General features: G+C 38.8%; 1 protein-coding gene across 2 annotated transcripts; it reads left to right on the top strand.

The window, feature by feature from the left end:
- Positions 1–792: 792 nt before the first annotated feature.
- On the top strand, positions 793–14,765 carry ccm2 (CCM2 scaffold protein). Of its 2 annotated transcripts, none has more exons than XM_040017208.1 (10): positions 793–1,183; positions 7,824–8,000; positions 8,322–8,405; positions 9,260–9,443; positions 9,592–9,728; positions 10,081–10,216; positions 10,422–10,479; positions 10,589–10,715; positions 10,845–10,983; positions 12,750–14,765. In XM_040017208.1, exons 1-10 carry the CDS (start codon positions 1,154–1,156, stop codon positions 13,052–13,054), a joined length of 1,377 nt encoding a protein of 458 aa, XP_039873142.1. In that variant the 5' UTR covers positions 793–1,153; the 3' UTR covers positions 13,055–14,765. The 2 variants fall into 2 exon arrangements, with proteins under 2 accessions (XP_039873142.1, XP_039873143.1); XM_040017209.1 differs by lacking the exon at positions 793–1,183 and adding an exon at positions 5,253–7,168.
- Positions 14,766–17,086: the final 2,321 nt, after the last annotated feature.

Genomic DNA, 17,086 nt, shown 5'->3' with positions numbered 1-17,086 from the left:
TTTGATTTACAATTGTTTAACACTCTTAATACATACATAATTCTGCACAGTGAGGGTCAAAGAGAAGAAACAGCTGAAAATTTAATTAGAGAAACAAATCACTGATGACCAGTTCCTCATAGTGTGAAATAACATACAGCAAAGAATAGCCTTCACCTGCTTTATTCACGTGTTTGGGAAAACAGAGCCTAAGTACCACCATTGAGCTGTCCCTCTGTTATAATCCTTTCTAATCCTGCTCCTCCTCATCACTCACAGCAAAAACTTTAGCATCTTTAACTTTGCAACCTACACCTCTGCCTCTGTAAACGTTGCATCAGAGCAGGTCTTAAGGCTGCGTGACAAATCACCCCTGACACTCACCTCCACCCCATGTCCGCACTCTCATTTTCGGATAACTAAAAGCTCTCAGAGTCATCAGCTGTTAGTCAATCTAATCTCTGATGACTTCACGTCAGTGGGCTATTGTTTAAAAATCCAGTGAGATTTGTTTTTGACAAAGAAGGCTCAAACTCGATTTTAAACAATTTAATAAATCCCGGGCAAAGAGGAGTACTATATGAAGCAGTAAACGTAAAGCATTAAAACAATGAAGAAACCTACCAGTTATATAAAACGCAAACACCCTCTAAGCTGAGCTGAGATCATGTTTCCATAATTCATTTTTCACTGCAGTTAATAGCAAATTACTCCGTTCGTGAAGTTGGTTTCTCCCATCAGCCGGCAGCATTGACAGCTGTAAAGCACAACAGCTGCCCTGTTTTGGTTTGTGCAAAGCAAAGCAAGGCATGCTGGGCCTGGATTACAGTTAAACGCCCAAAATGGCGGCACGGTTGAAAAGTTTTGACTGTTTTGTTGGAGTTTGTCTTCTTCACAAACTATTTCTTTGACTGTTTAAACTGTACGGAATCGGCTTCATTTTTTCCACAATGGTGGAGCACCGGGATTTTTTCTAATGGTTGAAGAGTTACACAAGAATTAGCATGGCGTTTTGGTATCAGCTCAAAATCGGGCATCACTTTGCCAATGCTAGGCTTGGCTAAGCTAGGCTAGCAAGCTAACTGGTCTTAGATGAGTGCTTGGCTAAAACCTTCACGTCTCACCTGCGTCTATAAGCTGAAGTGAATATGAAGATGAAATTCTTCCCATAGAAATGGAGGATGATGTGAAAAAAGTAAAAAAGGTAAGTTGGACAATTTGCGCACTTTTATAGCAGGTTGACTACCTGCTACCTTATTACCTAAGCTAGCTGAGCTGGTAACTGGCTAAGATAAGTAGCAAACTATCAAGTAAAGTTTAGCTTACGTTAGCTGGCCAGCGGACCCGGGAATCAATCCCAATACGACTCGGACTGATAGACTGTGCTTCCAATCAGCCGGCGTCACTTATAAAAGAATAGAATGTGCAACGTACCGAAAGGATTATAGTAAGAAACAAGTAAAGTTTGGGAAGTTGTAAAGGATTTGTTCGCTTTATATTTTCGTGCGCTTAAATGTAGTGGATGTTCGTTATGGAAAATATGGTGTATTAACAATTAGGCGAATATATTATTGGATATTGGGCTTTAAACAGCGAGCTTGATGCTGGTATACCTCAGTGATATTGTTCACCAAAAAGCTAACGAAAGCACAACCGAGTTTCCCAAAGCAATAGCTCGTTGATATGGCAGGCATGGGTCTGCTGTCAAAGGCAGCTGTTATCAGTGTCAGTCATTCTAAAAGGAAGAAGCACCACTTGGTCGTGCCAACAAACCTGCCCTCACACAGTGATACACTGATACAGTACATGCTCCCGTTTGATATGGAGGCAGGTCGTTACAGTAAACACACGCAGCAGATAGTTGTTTGGGAGACACTCCTTTTATCCTGTTCATTAGAGCAGACACAGGGAGGGCTTTTGCTCCTGTTCTGTTGGCTGGAACAGGAAGAAACGGGATGGCAGGACATGAAAAAGAAGTATAATGAAAACTGAGATGTCTGACGCTTTGTTATGATTGTGTTAGTCATTCAGCCGTTTTTTCCACGAAAGGGACACTAATGCATCTTCCTATCTAATTCAGCTTCCTCTTGATGCAAGGGGAAATTTGGGAAGAAATCCAGTGTTGACCTAGATTGTTTGTTTTCTCAAGGACATGGTTTTCCAGCAATGATAACATACCAGAATGTGCACATAGCCCGATAAGACATAATTTCCACTGAACCTTACACCCAGAATATCTGATCACTAATGATTGTCCAGACTCCAGTAGGATGCTTTTTAACCACAATTTTGGATTGTCATTATGTGGAAGTTCCTTTTACTTCTCATTGCAAATCTGCATTATGAGTGGACAGTGTTCAAACAGCTGATCACCTATTTACCATGTGGTGCAATGTTACTAGGGTTTAAAAATTTAAACATGAGTTGTGCAGTTCCTGTTTGTACCACTTGGTGCTGACTGTGGATTACATTTGGCTGAGATTTATTTTATGGAAAAGCTCAGTTGCCTAAGTCGATAAAGTGTTGCTATTATTCTTCTGACTGATTCATTAATGGATCCTCCTTGTTAGTATATTTGTCAGATAGTGAGGCATTAAGGCAGGTATTCTGCAAGCAAAGTCTTGGTTAAAAATTACCGGTATGTGCCTTAGAGGAACATTATAGTGTGAATACGCATTGTTTTGAGTTTCTGTCATCCCTGATTGGATGAACTGCTGTTTCATCCCCTTAGAATTATACGTTTCTTTATGGATTCTGACCAGTTTTGAGATATTATGTTTTCAGGTTTTTGCAGTCCACATCGCAAAAATTACATGTGGAATAAGTCTTACTCGCATATGATTATGACACACACCCTATATGTCTTTTAAATCTATAGTCTTGAACCCTGTCAAGTGTATAGCTTTTGAACAAGTGAAATGCAGATAAACCTTTTAATTCTACAAACTTATTTTTCTTTGGAAACATTAGGTTCGTTTTACAAAATGTGAAATCAGATTTTCAAGTAATTATAAATGGTTAACTTATAATTAAGTTAACCATTTAAAACCATAATTATAATTAGTTTTAAAATATACAATTAGTAATGTAACTGTCTCCACAAGTATGATTAAATCAAATGTAATGCATTCTGTGACAAGACGATGCTTAAAAGAGTGGCATCTTTTCAATAAATAAATGAATGATTGAATACAAATTGTAAAAAAAAAAAAAAAAAAAAAATGGCACATTTCAATACTCTCATGCTAGCCAACTGAGCACCAGACTCATTTCGTTTCCTTTCTGGTTTCAACATGTCATCAAGTTCTTATTGGCTCATAGATGACACCTTTTAATGCAAAGTTAAAGAATCCTTATGCAGAGACTTTTTTTTTTTTCAAAGTTGCAATTGAAAAGTTAAAAATGAAATACTTGCATTATTTTTAAGTTGTCAGGGAATAAGAATATTAGAATAAGTCAGGTTTGACAGAAGTGTCAGATTGGACCTTATGATTCTAAAGGGGACACGATGAAGATTACACCTTCTTTTATGAATATTTCATGCAGAAATTCTAGTAAACCTCAAGGGTCCTCGAACTTTTTCCTACAACTGTATATGGTAATGTTCTTGAATACTTTACTGTGAATGATTATTTGTAGGATTTAATTGTTATTATTAGGCCGCGTTTCTGAATAGGTCTCAGTGAATTGAGAATGCTGGCTTCTCTTACAGCTGGTCTAGGTTTTCTTGCATTGTTTTGAAGTAAATGTGAAAGTCTTATCTATACTCATTATTGTCACACCCCACAGAAACTATGCAGTTTCTTCATTTATATGTATTTTATGAATAAAAAACACACATCAGTTTGTGGCCTTTTACTGGGGTCAACTATAGTCTCACATTTCACAAGTAAAGGCCATAAAATGTTAATGTACTTCAATAGTTGCATACTATTAAATAATGCAGTGGGTGATGGAGCTCGAGTTCTATAGTGACTGAAGGCTAAGAAATATCAGCACGTAAGAAACAACATACATTAACACACACACACACACACACACACACACACACACACACACACACACACACACACATGTATGTGTGTCTGAGTGAATGTATGGCTTTTAAATTTGCATTTAGTTTGTCTCTTATGTGCTGATATTTCTTAGCATAGATATAAAAAGCCAGGTTTGTAACATGAGTTTTTGAGTGGCACAGTTGGGAGTGGGTGAGATGGCATCAAAATATTGTTATAATATTTCAAGAAAATTTGTGATGATATTTCTGATTATATAGAAAACAAGATGCTGAATAACATTGAATCAGTGACTGCAGCTCACCGGTAGCAGCATTTATTTATTGCCGCAAACAAAATCAAGGGGATTTCCATCCTTTTCAAGTGTCACCGATGACAGACTAACCCTTTCAAAGTGTGACTGTTATTACCACAAGTCACCAGCAGCAGCATTAAAGTGCAAGAATACAAACAGCATAAGTCAATGGTAAAGCATAAACGTAGCCTAGGTAGTGTGTTCCTTGGAGATTTTCAGTAAAAAGATAACATAACTGCTTAATGCTTAACTATAGAGATTGACAGACCACGCGACTTTCGCGCATTGCATGTTGGGTACGAGTGGTACGAGCATTTTCAGATCTAATAGAAATCAAATGAGTGTTTCGTAATTCATTCAATTCATTGTCTTTATTTATAACTGGTATTATTGTCTCATTCTATTATAGAATCTTACAGGAAAGACGCAAAATTGTATTCCATTATGCTTTATTAGCTGCTTCGGTAAAAAAAACAAATCAACAATGCAAAAAAACCCCAAAAAACATTGCAAAACAACATACTGGAAAACAGTTATTCATCACTTGAGTGCTTCAATACAACCCTTGGGCACATATATGCAGGACGTTTCGTGGCTGTTTTGATATCGCGCTCTCTTAACCGATCAAATCTCGCTGTGGTAGTAGCTTTAAACTCAGTATGACCCCGGTTGATAGAGGGTGCCCAGTCTGGATCGCATTCTAACATTTTGTAGACTGGTTTTCCTACAAAACACAACAAACATTAGCCCGCAAAGCCACAGTGAACAAAGCAGCATAGCGCAATGAATTCAATTCAAATCAATATAAGACTTATTTGTAACCTACATCAACAATTATGTTATGATAAATTACGTAATAACTACAACAGAAGACTTACCTTTGTGGAAATGATTGGAGCAGACTAACATATGAGCTGGAGTGTTCTGGAACGTTATATTTGGTCTTCGAATGGCTGCAATCCAGGCCATCCGTCGGCTCTTTGTTACTTCGGAAACACTGCTTGAACAATTTCTCTTCCACGACGTAATCCGATAAAAACCGATCTCTTTACCCATTGGCTTCCCGTCGCTGTCATTCAACCGGCTATTGCAGTTAATAATACAACAGCTTCTTGCCATTTTTTGGGTTTCTTTTTATCGCTGTGTGACTGTTTTCATGTGAAAGCCTGGGTGCACTAGTACCGCTTGCCACTCGTTCCCAGAATTCTTTGCGGTTTTACCCCGGAATGACGTCACATTTTCAATCTCTATAATAATAACTAGCCTTGTAACTTAATCTGAGCCTGCACAATATTGTCAAATATGAAACTGAAAATTATATTTTACCTGGAATGTTGTTTCTTGGGTCAGCCTTCTTAATAGGGTTGGGCGATATGTAAAAATTTTCCAACAATCATCAGTCCATTAATGGACATTGGGCGACATATTCGCACATGCGCAGACTTTTTGATGGGCGGAGCAATGTAGCACGGACTGATTTGCATGTTTATAGCACAACATGTTGTGGGCGAACTAATTTCCCCCCCAAAAAATTAAGGCTGTCAGTGTTAATGCAGCTCCATTAAAAAGCATTTGGGCACATTCTGAGGCTCGCAGATGAAAAAGCATGTTGCTAAAACAGTGCTATTATTATTATTATTATTTTCTGTTGACTGCTTCTGTTAGCTCCATCATTATTAGCAAACTTAGTCATGGGCAAATGAATAAATAAATCGCCCTTGTAAAAACGATCGCTGATGGGCTCAGTCTATCGTCAATAGTCGATATATTCGTCCAATTGCCCAACCCTACTTCTTAACCAGTTCTTTAAAGTCCTCCTTTACCAGCATGTAACTGACTCCGTAATAGATTTTTCCTTTAATTACTTATTTCTGCCAGGGACTATGGCAAAAATGCTTAACTTCAATTAGCAAAGACATACATACACTCACATACTGTACCTCCATACATACAAACACACTCTCACACAGGGTGTGGCTGTCACAGGGACATATGACGAAAAAAACACAACTGTCACTGAAATTCTACAAAAGCAATAAACTAATATAATGAAATTAATGACATTATCTTCTCAGATCACGAGAAAAGATATAGAAATCTGTTTAAAAAAATTCTAGCTACAAATTTGGGAACTACAAATGACTAAAGTAGTCCTTCTGTTGTAGATGGTGTTTGCAAACTTCTAAATGTCTGCTCTTGATTTGCTTTTATTGTTGCAGAGAAAAGTTTTTACTATTTATAATTTGCCTGTTTAATTAAAAAAATGAACATCTGTCTTTAGATTGCCTGCACTTTTCACCTTCTGAAATCTGCACTGTTAACAGCGTTGCAGATGTCATAGCTGTGGTTAGCTGAGGAGAAAGAGACAAAGTTGTCTAATTCTGTGGTTTAGCAGCAGTATGTATAAATGTGCTTTCAGAGTCTTGCAGAGTCCTGTGACTGTGATAGAAACAAGCAATCGCATTGAAATGTTATTAGTTTTGAGGTAAAAGTGTACCTTTGAATCACATTTACTAAAATTGCATTCAGCATCTGCCAAACAGTTCTCAAAACTACATGACAAGTTTCCTGCAGAGAAGTGTCTAAATATTCAAAGCATCAATACACGTGTCATTGCAGGAAGCTGTGGTTGGTCTCCTTCCTGTTCTTGTGCTTGAGTATAAAGTCAGAGACACTTCCCTTCCTTTGTGGGGAACACACCCCTGACATCTATACCCCGTGTGCTATACTGAGTGTCTCTCGCCAGTTGGCAGCTGTCATTGCATGTGAGTGGAGGCATCAGGTGATCTTTAGTTTAGGCAGTGTCTGAGCATTTGTGGCCAGGCTGCGAGCTTGTTGCATAGGCGTATCCCCAAAGTGCGGGTTCATGGAGAACGAGGTATGATTTTATTATTATTTTTACACGCTTTATCTTTTTTATGCTTTTGAAACATTTTCCAAAGGTAATATGTCAGAGTTTATGTTAAGTAACTGTATTTGGGTTTCAAACATATACGAGATCAACACTGGTGCGTAATGTTGTACTACCTATATGCAGACAAAGGAATGAAGTGAAATAAACAGACTTAAAAACAAAGATGTTTGAGAGAGAATGAAAATTGATTTTTCTATGTCTTGATGCATGCTCCAGTTAGGGAAACCTGCAAAGGGTCATCAAAATCACAAAACGTATTGTTTACATGTGCTTTTGTTAGTATTGTAGCATAACGTATTGCACAACATTGAGGTTTGTAATTCTGTGGTGTCTTATTTTGGAACTAGCAGAACAGTGAGGGGAAACGGGCTCAGCAGAAATTATAGGCCAGGCGAGAAGAACTGTCAACAAAATTTAACGTAGCTTCCCTTTTTCATACTGAACTCGTAATTCCACTTGCAAGTGTTAGATTGTCACACATGTATTTTTTCTTATATGGTCTTATAGGGAATTACTACTTGTATTTACTCAAACTTAAAAGGCGAGTTCAAGTTACTGTTACACAGACTGCTGTCCTCTTACTTCACTCACCTTTGCTCTTTCTTTCTTTATTCAATAGCCTGGTATCGTCTCTCCGTTCAAGCGAGTCTTCCTGAAAGGAGAGAAGGGGAGGGACAAGAAAGCCCAGGAGAAGGCCACAGAGCGCAGGGCCCTCCACACCTTCTCACTCTCTCAGCCTGACCACCGCATCGACCCAGACATCCTGCTCAATGACTACATTGAGAAGGAAGTCAAAGTGAGTGTGATAAGGACAGATGTTAAACTCCCACGCATATACTTAAGATTCTATAGAGCCATTAAACTGTGAGAAACTACTGGAGGAGACTTTAAGTGCAAAAATAACTTTTGACCCTGAAAACTGATCTTATTAAGACCATTTATGTTTTCTTTGAAGCTCTAGTCGTTTTGTTCACTTATATCAGGTTTGGTCTTTTTGGGTCTTTTTTGGTTTTTTCTTGGGGTTTTTTTGCTTTTAAATGATTATTATTTTTTTAAATTTAGATTTTGGTGCAACTTTCTCTAATATGAAGTGTTTTTTTTCCTTTATCATTTTCAGTACTTGGGGCAGCTGACATCAGTTCCAGGATACTTGAACCCATCAAGTAGGACAGAGGTCCTGCAGCTAATTGACAATGCGAGAGTAAGTACCTGAGTAAGAGGATTTATCGGAATCTTTAAATGCGATTACTCCCCCCGTCTCCTGATTTTTCTTTCAAAACTGTTGAAAAGTTATTCCTACGTAACTCACATATACTCAGTGGACAATATATTAAGTACACCTTGCAAGAATTGGATTGGACTCCTTTTTGCCTTTTGAACTACTTTAATTGTTCAAGGCATAGATTCATCAAGGTGCTGGAAACATTCCTCAGAGATTTTGATCCATTTTGACATGACAGCACACAGTTGGTGCATAATGCAAATCTTCTGTGCTCTATTGGACTGAGATGTGGTGATTTTTGGAGACCATTTAAGTAGAATATGTTACAATATGTTGTGTGTGAATTCTAGCCTCAGTTTCCCGTTCTTAGCTGATATGAGTGGTATCCAATGTGGTCCTCTGCTGTTGTAGCCCAACTTCTTCAAGGTTTGTTGTGCATTCAAAGATGCTCTTCTGCGTACCGTGGTTTTAACACGTGCTTATTTGAGTTACTGTTCCCTTCCAAGAACTCAAAGCAGGCAGAACATTTTCCACTTGACATCAAGAAAGCATTTGTCATACAGAGAAGTGCCAGTTTTTAGACCATTCTCTGTAAATCCTAAAGATGGTTGTGTGGAAAAATCCCAGTAAGTCAACAGTTTCTGGAAAACTCGGGTTACATTTAGTCACTTATATCGCCTTTCTTCCCCATTCTAAAGCTCGGTTTGAACTTCAGCAGGCTTGTCTGCATATCTAACATGAGATGTTTGTGCTAACTGGGTGGTGAATAGTTGTATATCACAAAATGACAAATGAAAGCATATTTCTTAAATATTTCTCTCCCGGTATTTCAGAAGTCACATCAGTTGGTAGGCCAGCTGACATCAGAGCAGGATGCAGTCGTGAGCTTGTCAGCATACAACATCAAGCTGGTACGGCGAGATGGAGAAGACATCATTTTAAGAGTGCCCATCCATGATATTGCTGCTGTCTCCTACATCAGGGATGACTCATTACACCTTGTAGTGATAAAAACAGGTAAAAACAAAGCTTTTCAGGTTTGACTTTTGCTAAAAGTATTATGGCTATTAAGGATCAGGATTCATGCATAAAAACTGAATAAGTAAAGTTTTGACTATATGTTCATTTTAAATGTGGGTTGTTGTTTTTGTTTGTTTGTTTTCAGCCCAGGAGTCAGGGGGCTCACCCTGTCCCAGTTCATGTCCTGATCTCAATAAGTCTCAAACTCGGAGCTCCTTGTCAGAAAGTGGAACTGTGCTTGTTGAAGTCTGCTGTCTGCTTGTTCTGGCAGTTGATAATAAGGTAACATTTTGCATGTGAGGCAAACTGCAGACTCCTTTTGAAATGCTAGACAGGGTTTAAAGATCTAAATTGAAGTGTTGGCTTCGAGCCACCTGCAGCACTGTTGAACCTGAATGGGAACCAGCAAAAACCGTTTTTTTTTTTTTTTTTTTTTTTTTTTTTTTTGTTTTGGTTTTTTTTTTTATCCTGGTCATTTAAAAAGATGAAACAAGTGTATGTTAATCTACAAACTGTAATTTTTTTTATGATGCATTCATCAATCTCTAAGAGATCATTTTAGTTTTGATGTGTTTTGCATGATAAAAACTGTGCACTAACTGTATTATTCTTTCGTTTTTTTTTTTTTTTTTAGGCAGCAGCCGAGGAGTTGTGTCTTTTGCTTAGCCAAGTTTTCCAGATTGTTTACACAGAATCAACCATCGACTTCTTAGACAGAGCCATTTTTGATGGCGCAACTACACCAACCAGACACCTTTCTCAGTACAGTGGTAAAGCAGAAAATTGTTTTCCATATGGACAAAAGTGATGGGAAAATTAACAGACTTTTAAATATTTGGTTTACTTGATAAGAAGCTTAAAAATGTTTTTTATAACATGTAGGTTGGTGCTGTTTTGTAGCTTTTTAAGCTAATGAAATTTAAGATTTTCCATCAATTGTTAGTCTGTTAATATTTCCTTTTGTTAACCTTAAAGATGACTCTTCGAGCAAAGTAGATGTTAAAGACTCTTTTGAAGAGGAACCCAGCCCACTGTGAGTACACAGCTCAGTCCAGCTACAGTGCAGTTCCATTTTTCTTTTCAAAGTTTTGTCACATCTGTGAAAGTTTTGCTCATCACTTAAGTGTGTTGCGGTCTCTCAGTCAGTTCCTGGTTACAGAAGGAAGCTCTCCATCTGCTTCCACTCCTGCATCTCCTCAGACCAAAACTGCAAGCGAAGGCGAGCTGAGCACCACAGCTGCAGAGCTGCTGCAGGACTACATGACCACAGTATGGCTTTCACTTCACTCTTTTCTTTGTCCAATTCTGTTTGTGAGAATAAGAATATTGAAAGCTATGTTGATACGAAACTGTAATCATTCTTGTTTTTATTTTTTAATTTCCCCCCTCCCTTTCTAGCTGCGGACAAAGCTCTCATCACAGGAGATCCAGCAGTTTGCTACTTTGCTCCATGAATACCGTAACGGTGCCTCCATTCATGAGTTCTGCATTAATTTGCGACAACTTTATGGGGACAGCAGGAAATTTCTTCTGCTCGGTAAGCCCACACTACAACTGAAGATTCAATTAATTTAAACTTCATATCATCAAGTGTAAAGTGTTAGCAGTTAACTTTTGTACTTTTGCTGAAGTCTTAGTTTGCTATGTGTTATTCTTTTTAGGTGTCTGTGCGATTAATATAGTAGTCACAGTTTATGTAACAGTAGTTACATCCACTGATCTAATTACAGCAATATTTTAAATGGTACATCTTGGAGAAGAGCACAGAAAATATCCTAAAAAGTAAAATACCAACTTCAAGCAACAACATTTTTATGGTACTCTAATATTGATGGTATGAACGTACATATATACTTGTAAAAAGAAAAAAGTAGTTTGTGGTTTTAAGTATCCCCGTTCCTGATTTCTCATCTTTTTTTTTTTTTTTTTTTTTTTTTTTTTCATATTTGTCACACTTTGATGTTTCAGATCATCAAACATTTTTAATAGACAGTGTGACATGAAAAAAAAGAAATGAGATCTTTAATGGAAGGACTGCCTCCTGTGGGCATGTATCAAGCAGTCACCTGTGTTCACATAGACTGCAAGTATCAGGATTTTCTTCTTTTTTTTTTTCTTTCCACTCCTGGAGGACAGCCTGCAGCTTTGTTGGCTAAGGACAGGGAGCTGCTACATAAATGGAACAAGCACTTATTAGAGTGCTCATCTTAGTACCTGTTTCTGGTGAGATTTTCACCAAGATCAGTCAGATCACAGATGGTGTGCTTATGTAAGGCTACAGCAACACCTCAGACATACATGCCAATAGACTGGTCTCAGGGCATGGTGGGACTGAAGTAGAGCACACTTGTGTGTGTGTGTGTGTGTGTGTGTGTGTGTGTGTGTGTGTGTGAGACCTAAGACAGGTGTAACAGATCTTGTGTATTCAATTCAATTTTCAATAGTTTTATTTAGACAGCATCAAATCACAACAACAGTCACCTCAAGGTGCTTTATATTGTAAGGTAGACCCTACAATAATACAACAGAGTAAAGCCAACAATCATACAACCCCCTATGAGCAAGCACTTTGGCAATAGTGGGATGGAAAAACTCCCTTTTAACAGGAAGAAACCTCCAACAGAACCAGGCTCAGGGAGGGGCGGCCATTAGCCGCAACTGGTTGGGGTGAGAGAAGGAAGACAGGATAAAAAAAACATGCTGTAGAAGAGAACCAGAGATTAATAACAAGTAATGATTCAATGCAGAGAGGTCTATTAATACATAGTGAGTGAGAACAGGGACTGAAGAAGAAATACTCCTTCCCTGCATCATGGGAATCCCCCAGTAGCCTACGCCTATTGCAGCATAACTAAGGGAGGCTTCAGGGTCACCTGATCCAGCCCCAACTATATGCTTTAGCAAAAAGGAAAGTTTTAAGCCTGAGCTTAAAAGTAAAGACTGTGTCTGTCTGCCGAATCCAAATTTCAAGCTGGTTCCACAGAAGAGGGGCCTGAAAACTGAAGGCTCTGCCTCTCATTCTACTTTTAAATACTCTAGGAACCACAAGTAAGCACACAGTCCGAGAGCTCTGATGGGGCAATACCAGTGACTGTACTATGGGGTCATTAAGATAAGATGGAGCCTAATTATTCAAGTTCAAGGATTTTTGAATTCAATTCTGGATTTAACAGAGCAAATGAAGAGAAGCCAATATAAAGAAATATGGTCTCTCTTTCTAGTCCCTGTCAGTGTTTTAAAGTAACTTAAATACTTCACGTAATAAAATGTGCAGTAATTCAGAGCTTTTTCTTCCTCTTGCAGGCCTGCGGCCCTTCATACCAGAGAAGGACAGCCAACACTTTGAGAACTTCCTTGAGACCATCGGTGTGAAGGACGGCCGAGGCATCATCACTGACAGCTTTGGTCGTTACAAGCGCACAGCAAGCTCTGCCTCAGATTCCACCACCAATGGCAACGGAGCAGCAGGAGGAAGTGGTGACAGTGTTGCCTCGGACGAAGGCCACGAGCCCTCTGAGGGGGATGAATGGGACCGTATGATCACCGATATCAGCAATGACATTGAAGCTCTCGGCTGTAGTATGGACCAGGATCCAGTGACACCTTGACATGGGGAACAGAGGGGGGTAGTTTGGGGAGCTGTGGACATGAACTGATGGCCACTCTAGCTGGCATGATGTGAGTGGATGAGATGAAGGTGGTTGTTCAGCACTGACCTAAGATTTGATTTATTGTATTTTCCTCTAATTGTCAAGAGGACGTTCCATAGTCCCTACACACTCAAGGAAAGCCTTAAGTTGTTACTATTAAGTCAACAAATGCACTTATGCAGACCCTGTAGATGAAACGCAGTGAGTTGGATTGTTGGTTTTATAGACTGATTTATTTTAAAATTTTTACTTTGTGCTCATTTATTGGCAGTATCTGCCACTGCTATGAGCAATGTAGCGAATATCTTCAGTCTTTGAAATCTGTAATTTTGAAAATTGTGGATAATCCATCAGAGGACTGTGTACACATTTTAGAAGGTGAAGCCTGGGGCTGTTTTGTGTTTGCTATAGATCAGTCAGCTTCATCCACAAAGAGAACTTTGGTTTTCTTCATTCACATTGTGTGTTACGGTGTGTGTAACATTTTGCGCCATTTTTTTCCAGTAAGGTTTGTGTACTGCTTTGTTTTACACTATCATTTGTTATCATTGTTTACTTATTTACATATTTTTGCCTTACTCAAACTGACCGATGAAATGCTGTAAAAACAAATTCTCATTCATTTAGTGAGTGAGGACTGTATTTGACAAAGCCAGTTAGTTGATGGCTGATGTAAATTTATAACGTTTAAAAAGTCGTTCTTCACATGCAGGTCATCTTGTTATGTTGTGCCTTCACACTGCAGTACTGCTGCCTGCTGTCTGTCACTCACAGACAGATAATTATGAACTGTAACTACAGTTGTTCAGCAAAACATGGTTATTAAATAACAGCTATTTTACACTGATTGTATCTTATTGCAAAATTTACACGCATCTTGATGTTGCATAAAAACAATATAGTATTATCCCTTACCACCTGTCTGCTGCGTTATCAATGTTCACTAGCTCTTCATTTGACCTCTATACATAAGAACTGACACAAGGGGAAGTTTTGTAGTCCAAATATGATCATTTGCTTGGATGCACCTAAGCTGCAGTGGAATTTCATTCAGAGCTTCATCAAAGCAGCCAGGCTGGATGCTGCTGAATGCCCACAAAGTCAGGGATTAGTTTTGTGAGTCTTGGGGACGGGAAATTTTGAGGACAGCACGAGTTGAGCACATTCCGTTCCGTAAAAGCCCATCAGCAGACTTTAACTCGGCTTTTCTCACCCCTCAGTCCTTGAACCTGACCATTTTCACAGGAATATCTTTGTTCTTCAAGCTACTCGACACTGAGCCACAAATCTTTCAAGTGTAAAAAGGGATGCCCAACTCAAGGGCTGAACCAGTATTGTCTCCACTTAACAAGTAACTTACCAAAGAACCAACTATCTTTTAAATTGTTTCTTTAGACACTTTGTTACGAGCAGCCTGCCACAAAAACACAATTTGTTCACATTTCTTTAGTTGAATCAGTCATGGATTGGCCTCCCCAGAGCCTGGAACTCAACTTTATTGAAGCAGTGTTGGATCATCTTGACAGAGAATGTAACAAGAGATGGCCAACATCCAAAGAAGAGCTCTGAATGTCTTTCCTTACTCACTTTATTTCCTTGCATGTTTCAATAAATTGCTGCACCTATTTCACATTTTCCCATTAAAATGGCTAAAGATTTCTGCACCGTACTATGTTAATCTCTGGAGTTATTCTGTGTCATTTATGGGATTGGAGTAGAGGTACCCATAGTAAAACTACACTTTGGTTCAGATAACATCTTTGGCTTTAGACACTGTTTTCTTTGAACAAAAGAGGGATATAACAAGTACACATTCAGTCTTGTGTCCTAACAAGTGTTCGCTGTATAGCTGTGCTATGATGTCATGCAGAAAGGGAGTAAATGCTGTTTTTTTTTACATCCCCTTTTGATGTAATTGAACTGTTTCCCGGCAGTACTTGGAGGAATACTAATTGGCCGCCTATAAATTCTCATCTTAATCCAATTTGGACTGAGCAGATAATTACTCAGTACAGCACCTCACTGAAGCAAGTAATTATTAAATAGATCAGTTGGACTAATTAAGTCATTAAGAGATCCCATGCTGTTTTATAAAGAGTTTACCAATTAACGGCACACAATGACAGAAGCTCCTGCAGTTCCTCATCAACACTGCATGAGTCACATATAGAAGATGAGATGTGTGCAGCTGCTTGTTTGTACTTAAAACTTAAAACCTTTTGAATTCATCATGTGCCTTCTTATGCATCAAATCCACCTGCTTTAGATCTTATTTTGGAACCAGTTGATACTAAAAATGCCATTACTTGCTAGATATTTCCAGTAAATCTGTTAAAGAAAATTTTTTACAAAGAGTCAAAGTGGCCGAGTAGGACTTGTTGTCATCACATTGTCTAAGTCAGCATCCAAAGACAGTCAATTTGATGGGTAACCCATCAATTTCCAAGACTATATGTCCTGTTAAAACTACATTCTTCTCCAAACTGTGGTGGTTTGAAACCATCTCACTCTAGCAGTAAATCTTTGAGATGAGATGTGCTCAGACACTCCTACACAAAGGCTCGGCATGAGATGCAGTCTGGGATCTGCGCCAGTCTCACCCTGTGGTTCACCTTGGTGAGATCTCTGTTAGCTGTTTGTGTTCGAGCGCGCAGTGCCGCTCTGTGGTGTTACATCTGTTACATCCATTTTTGCTAGATTAACTCCTCTTCAGTATGCAGTATACATAAAATCGAAGTGGAAGACAGTATCACAACTTTCTTGAAACAGAACGGAGATCAAACATCTCTCACAATCATCCCAAAACAGCAGATTATTTAACCCTCAGTGTGGCCTACTTTTTATTGCATACCACACTGGGCCTTTATTCTTGAGATTTTATGCTTCTCAAACTGACAGTGAATGACTGTATGCATGTCATTTTCAATTCAGTTCAATTCAATTTCAATTCATTTTTTAAAGATAGCACCAAATCACAACAACAGTTGCCTCAAGGCGCTTTTTGTCATGTAAATGAGATGGTTTAGGTATGAAATTATTAAAATAACCAACTCTAGGGACAGCTGTTGAACGGAGCGGGAATCCATCCATTTTCTTCCACATGTCCAGTCGAGGGTCATGGTTGGGATATAACCTATCCCAGTTGTTGAGGGCAAGAGGCAAGGTTGCACACTGATGCCCCATTTAATGTCACCTTTTTAAAATTGCTTTATTTTTAACATGCATGTCTTTGGACTATGGGTGGAAGCTGGAGTATTTGGGAGAACACGCAAACTCCAGAGTAAAACGCTCCCACCAGCTGGTGGATTCAAACCCAAGACCTTCCTGCACTGATGCGATGCTGCTAGACTCCAACACTGGAATCTATACCGTTTTTTAAAAATATCTGGCTCCAACTGCATTGATTTGTTTCCAGTATTTTACTTTAAAAACATAAAAAATCATGGTAACTACACCTTGATGGCCCGGAACGTTTTAGAAAATGCATGTAATGGCCCCACTGGCAGCCTTTTATGTAGAAAGAGTTGTGGCTTTCATCTGCAATAATCCCAAATAAAGCTGGAGCTCATGCATGAAAATCCAGGCTCAGCATAATCATTCACGACTCAGGCCGCTTCAACCACTTCATAAGGAGAGAGACACGGGGACCAGGAAACGGCGTAAATCAACTCTAGCATGCAAAGCTGACCGTTGTCTTCACATGCACTGTTAGGTGGCAGTTTCACTCGCTTGAAAGAAACAGAAATACATTTTCTGACAGTGATAGATGAGAAAGCGGATGCTATTCTCGAAGCAACCTGTTAGCACAAGCAGAGGAATCAGCAGCCTGCCCCTTTTGGAAAGAAATTTTTACACCTCGTGAATGAACTAAATCAATCCAACATGTTAGATGAAGTAATGAGGTGAGAAGGCCTAATTTTCTCCACTTTCTCCCAACTGTTTTTTTTAAGTATTTATTTTTTAATTAAGGCTTGATATGAGGAGGGTTGT

The sequence above is a fragment of the Simochromis diagramma genome, unplaced genomic scaffold, assembly GCF_900408965.1.
Source record: "Simochromis diagramma unplaced genomic scaffold, fSimDia1.1 OVJJ01000802.1, whole genome shotgun sequence".
Classification (NCBI taxonomy): domain Eukaryota; kingdom Metazoa; phylum Chordata; class Actinopteri; order Cichliformes; family Cichlidae; genus Simochromis; species Simochromis diagramma.
Note: the sequence above shows the minus strand (reverse complement) of the source record. Positions and strands in the feature narration are given on the sequence as shown.

What these genes read in the sequence shown, in the direction of transcription:
- ccm2 (XM_040017208.1), top strand. Translation starts at nt 1,154, where the DNA reads ATGGAGGATGATGTGAAAAAAGTAAAAAAG. An exon ending in CCTTGTAGTGATAAAAACAG is followed by an intron (nt 9,444 to 9,591) that starts GTAAAAACAAAG and finishes GTTTGTTTTCAG; the next exon opens with CCCAGGAGTCAGGGGGCTCA. An exon ending in TTCTGGCAGTTGATAATAAG is followed by an intron (nt 9,729 to 10,080) that starts GTAACATTTTGC and finishes TTTTTTTTTTAG; the next exon opens with GCAGCAGCCGAGGAGTTGTG.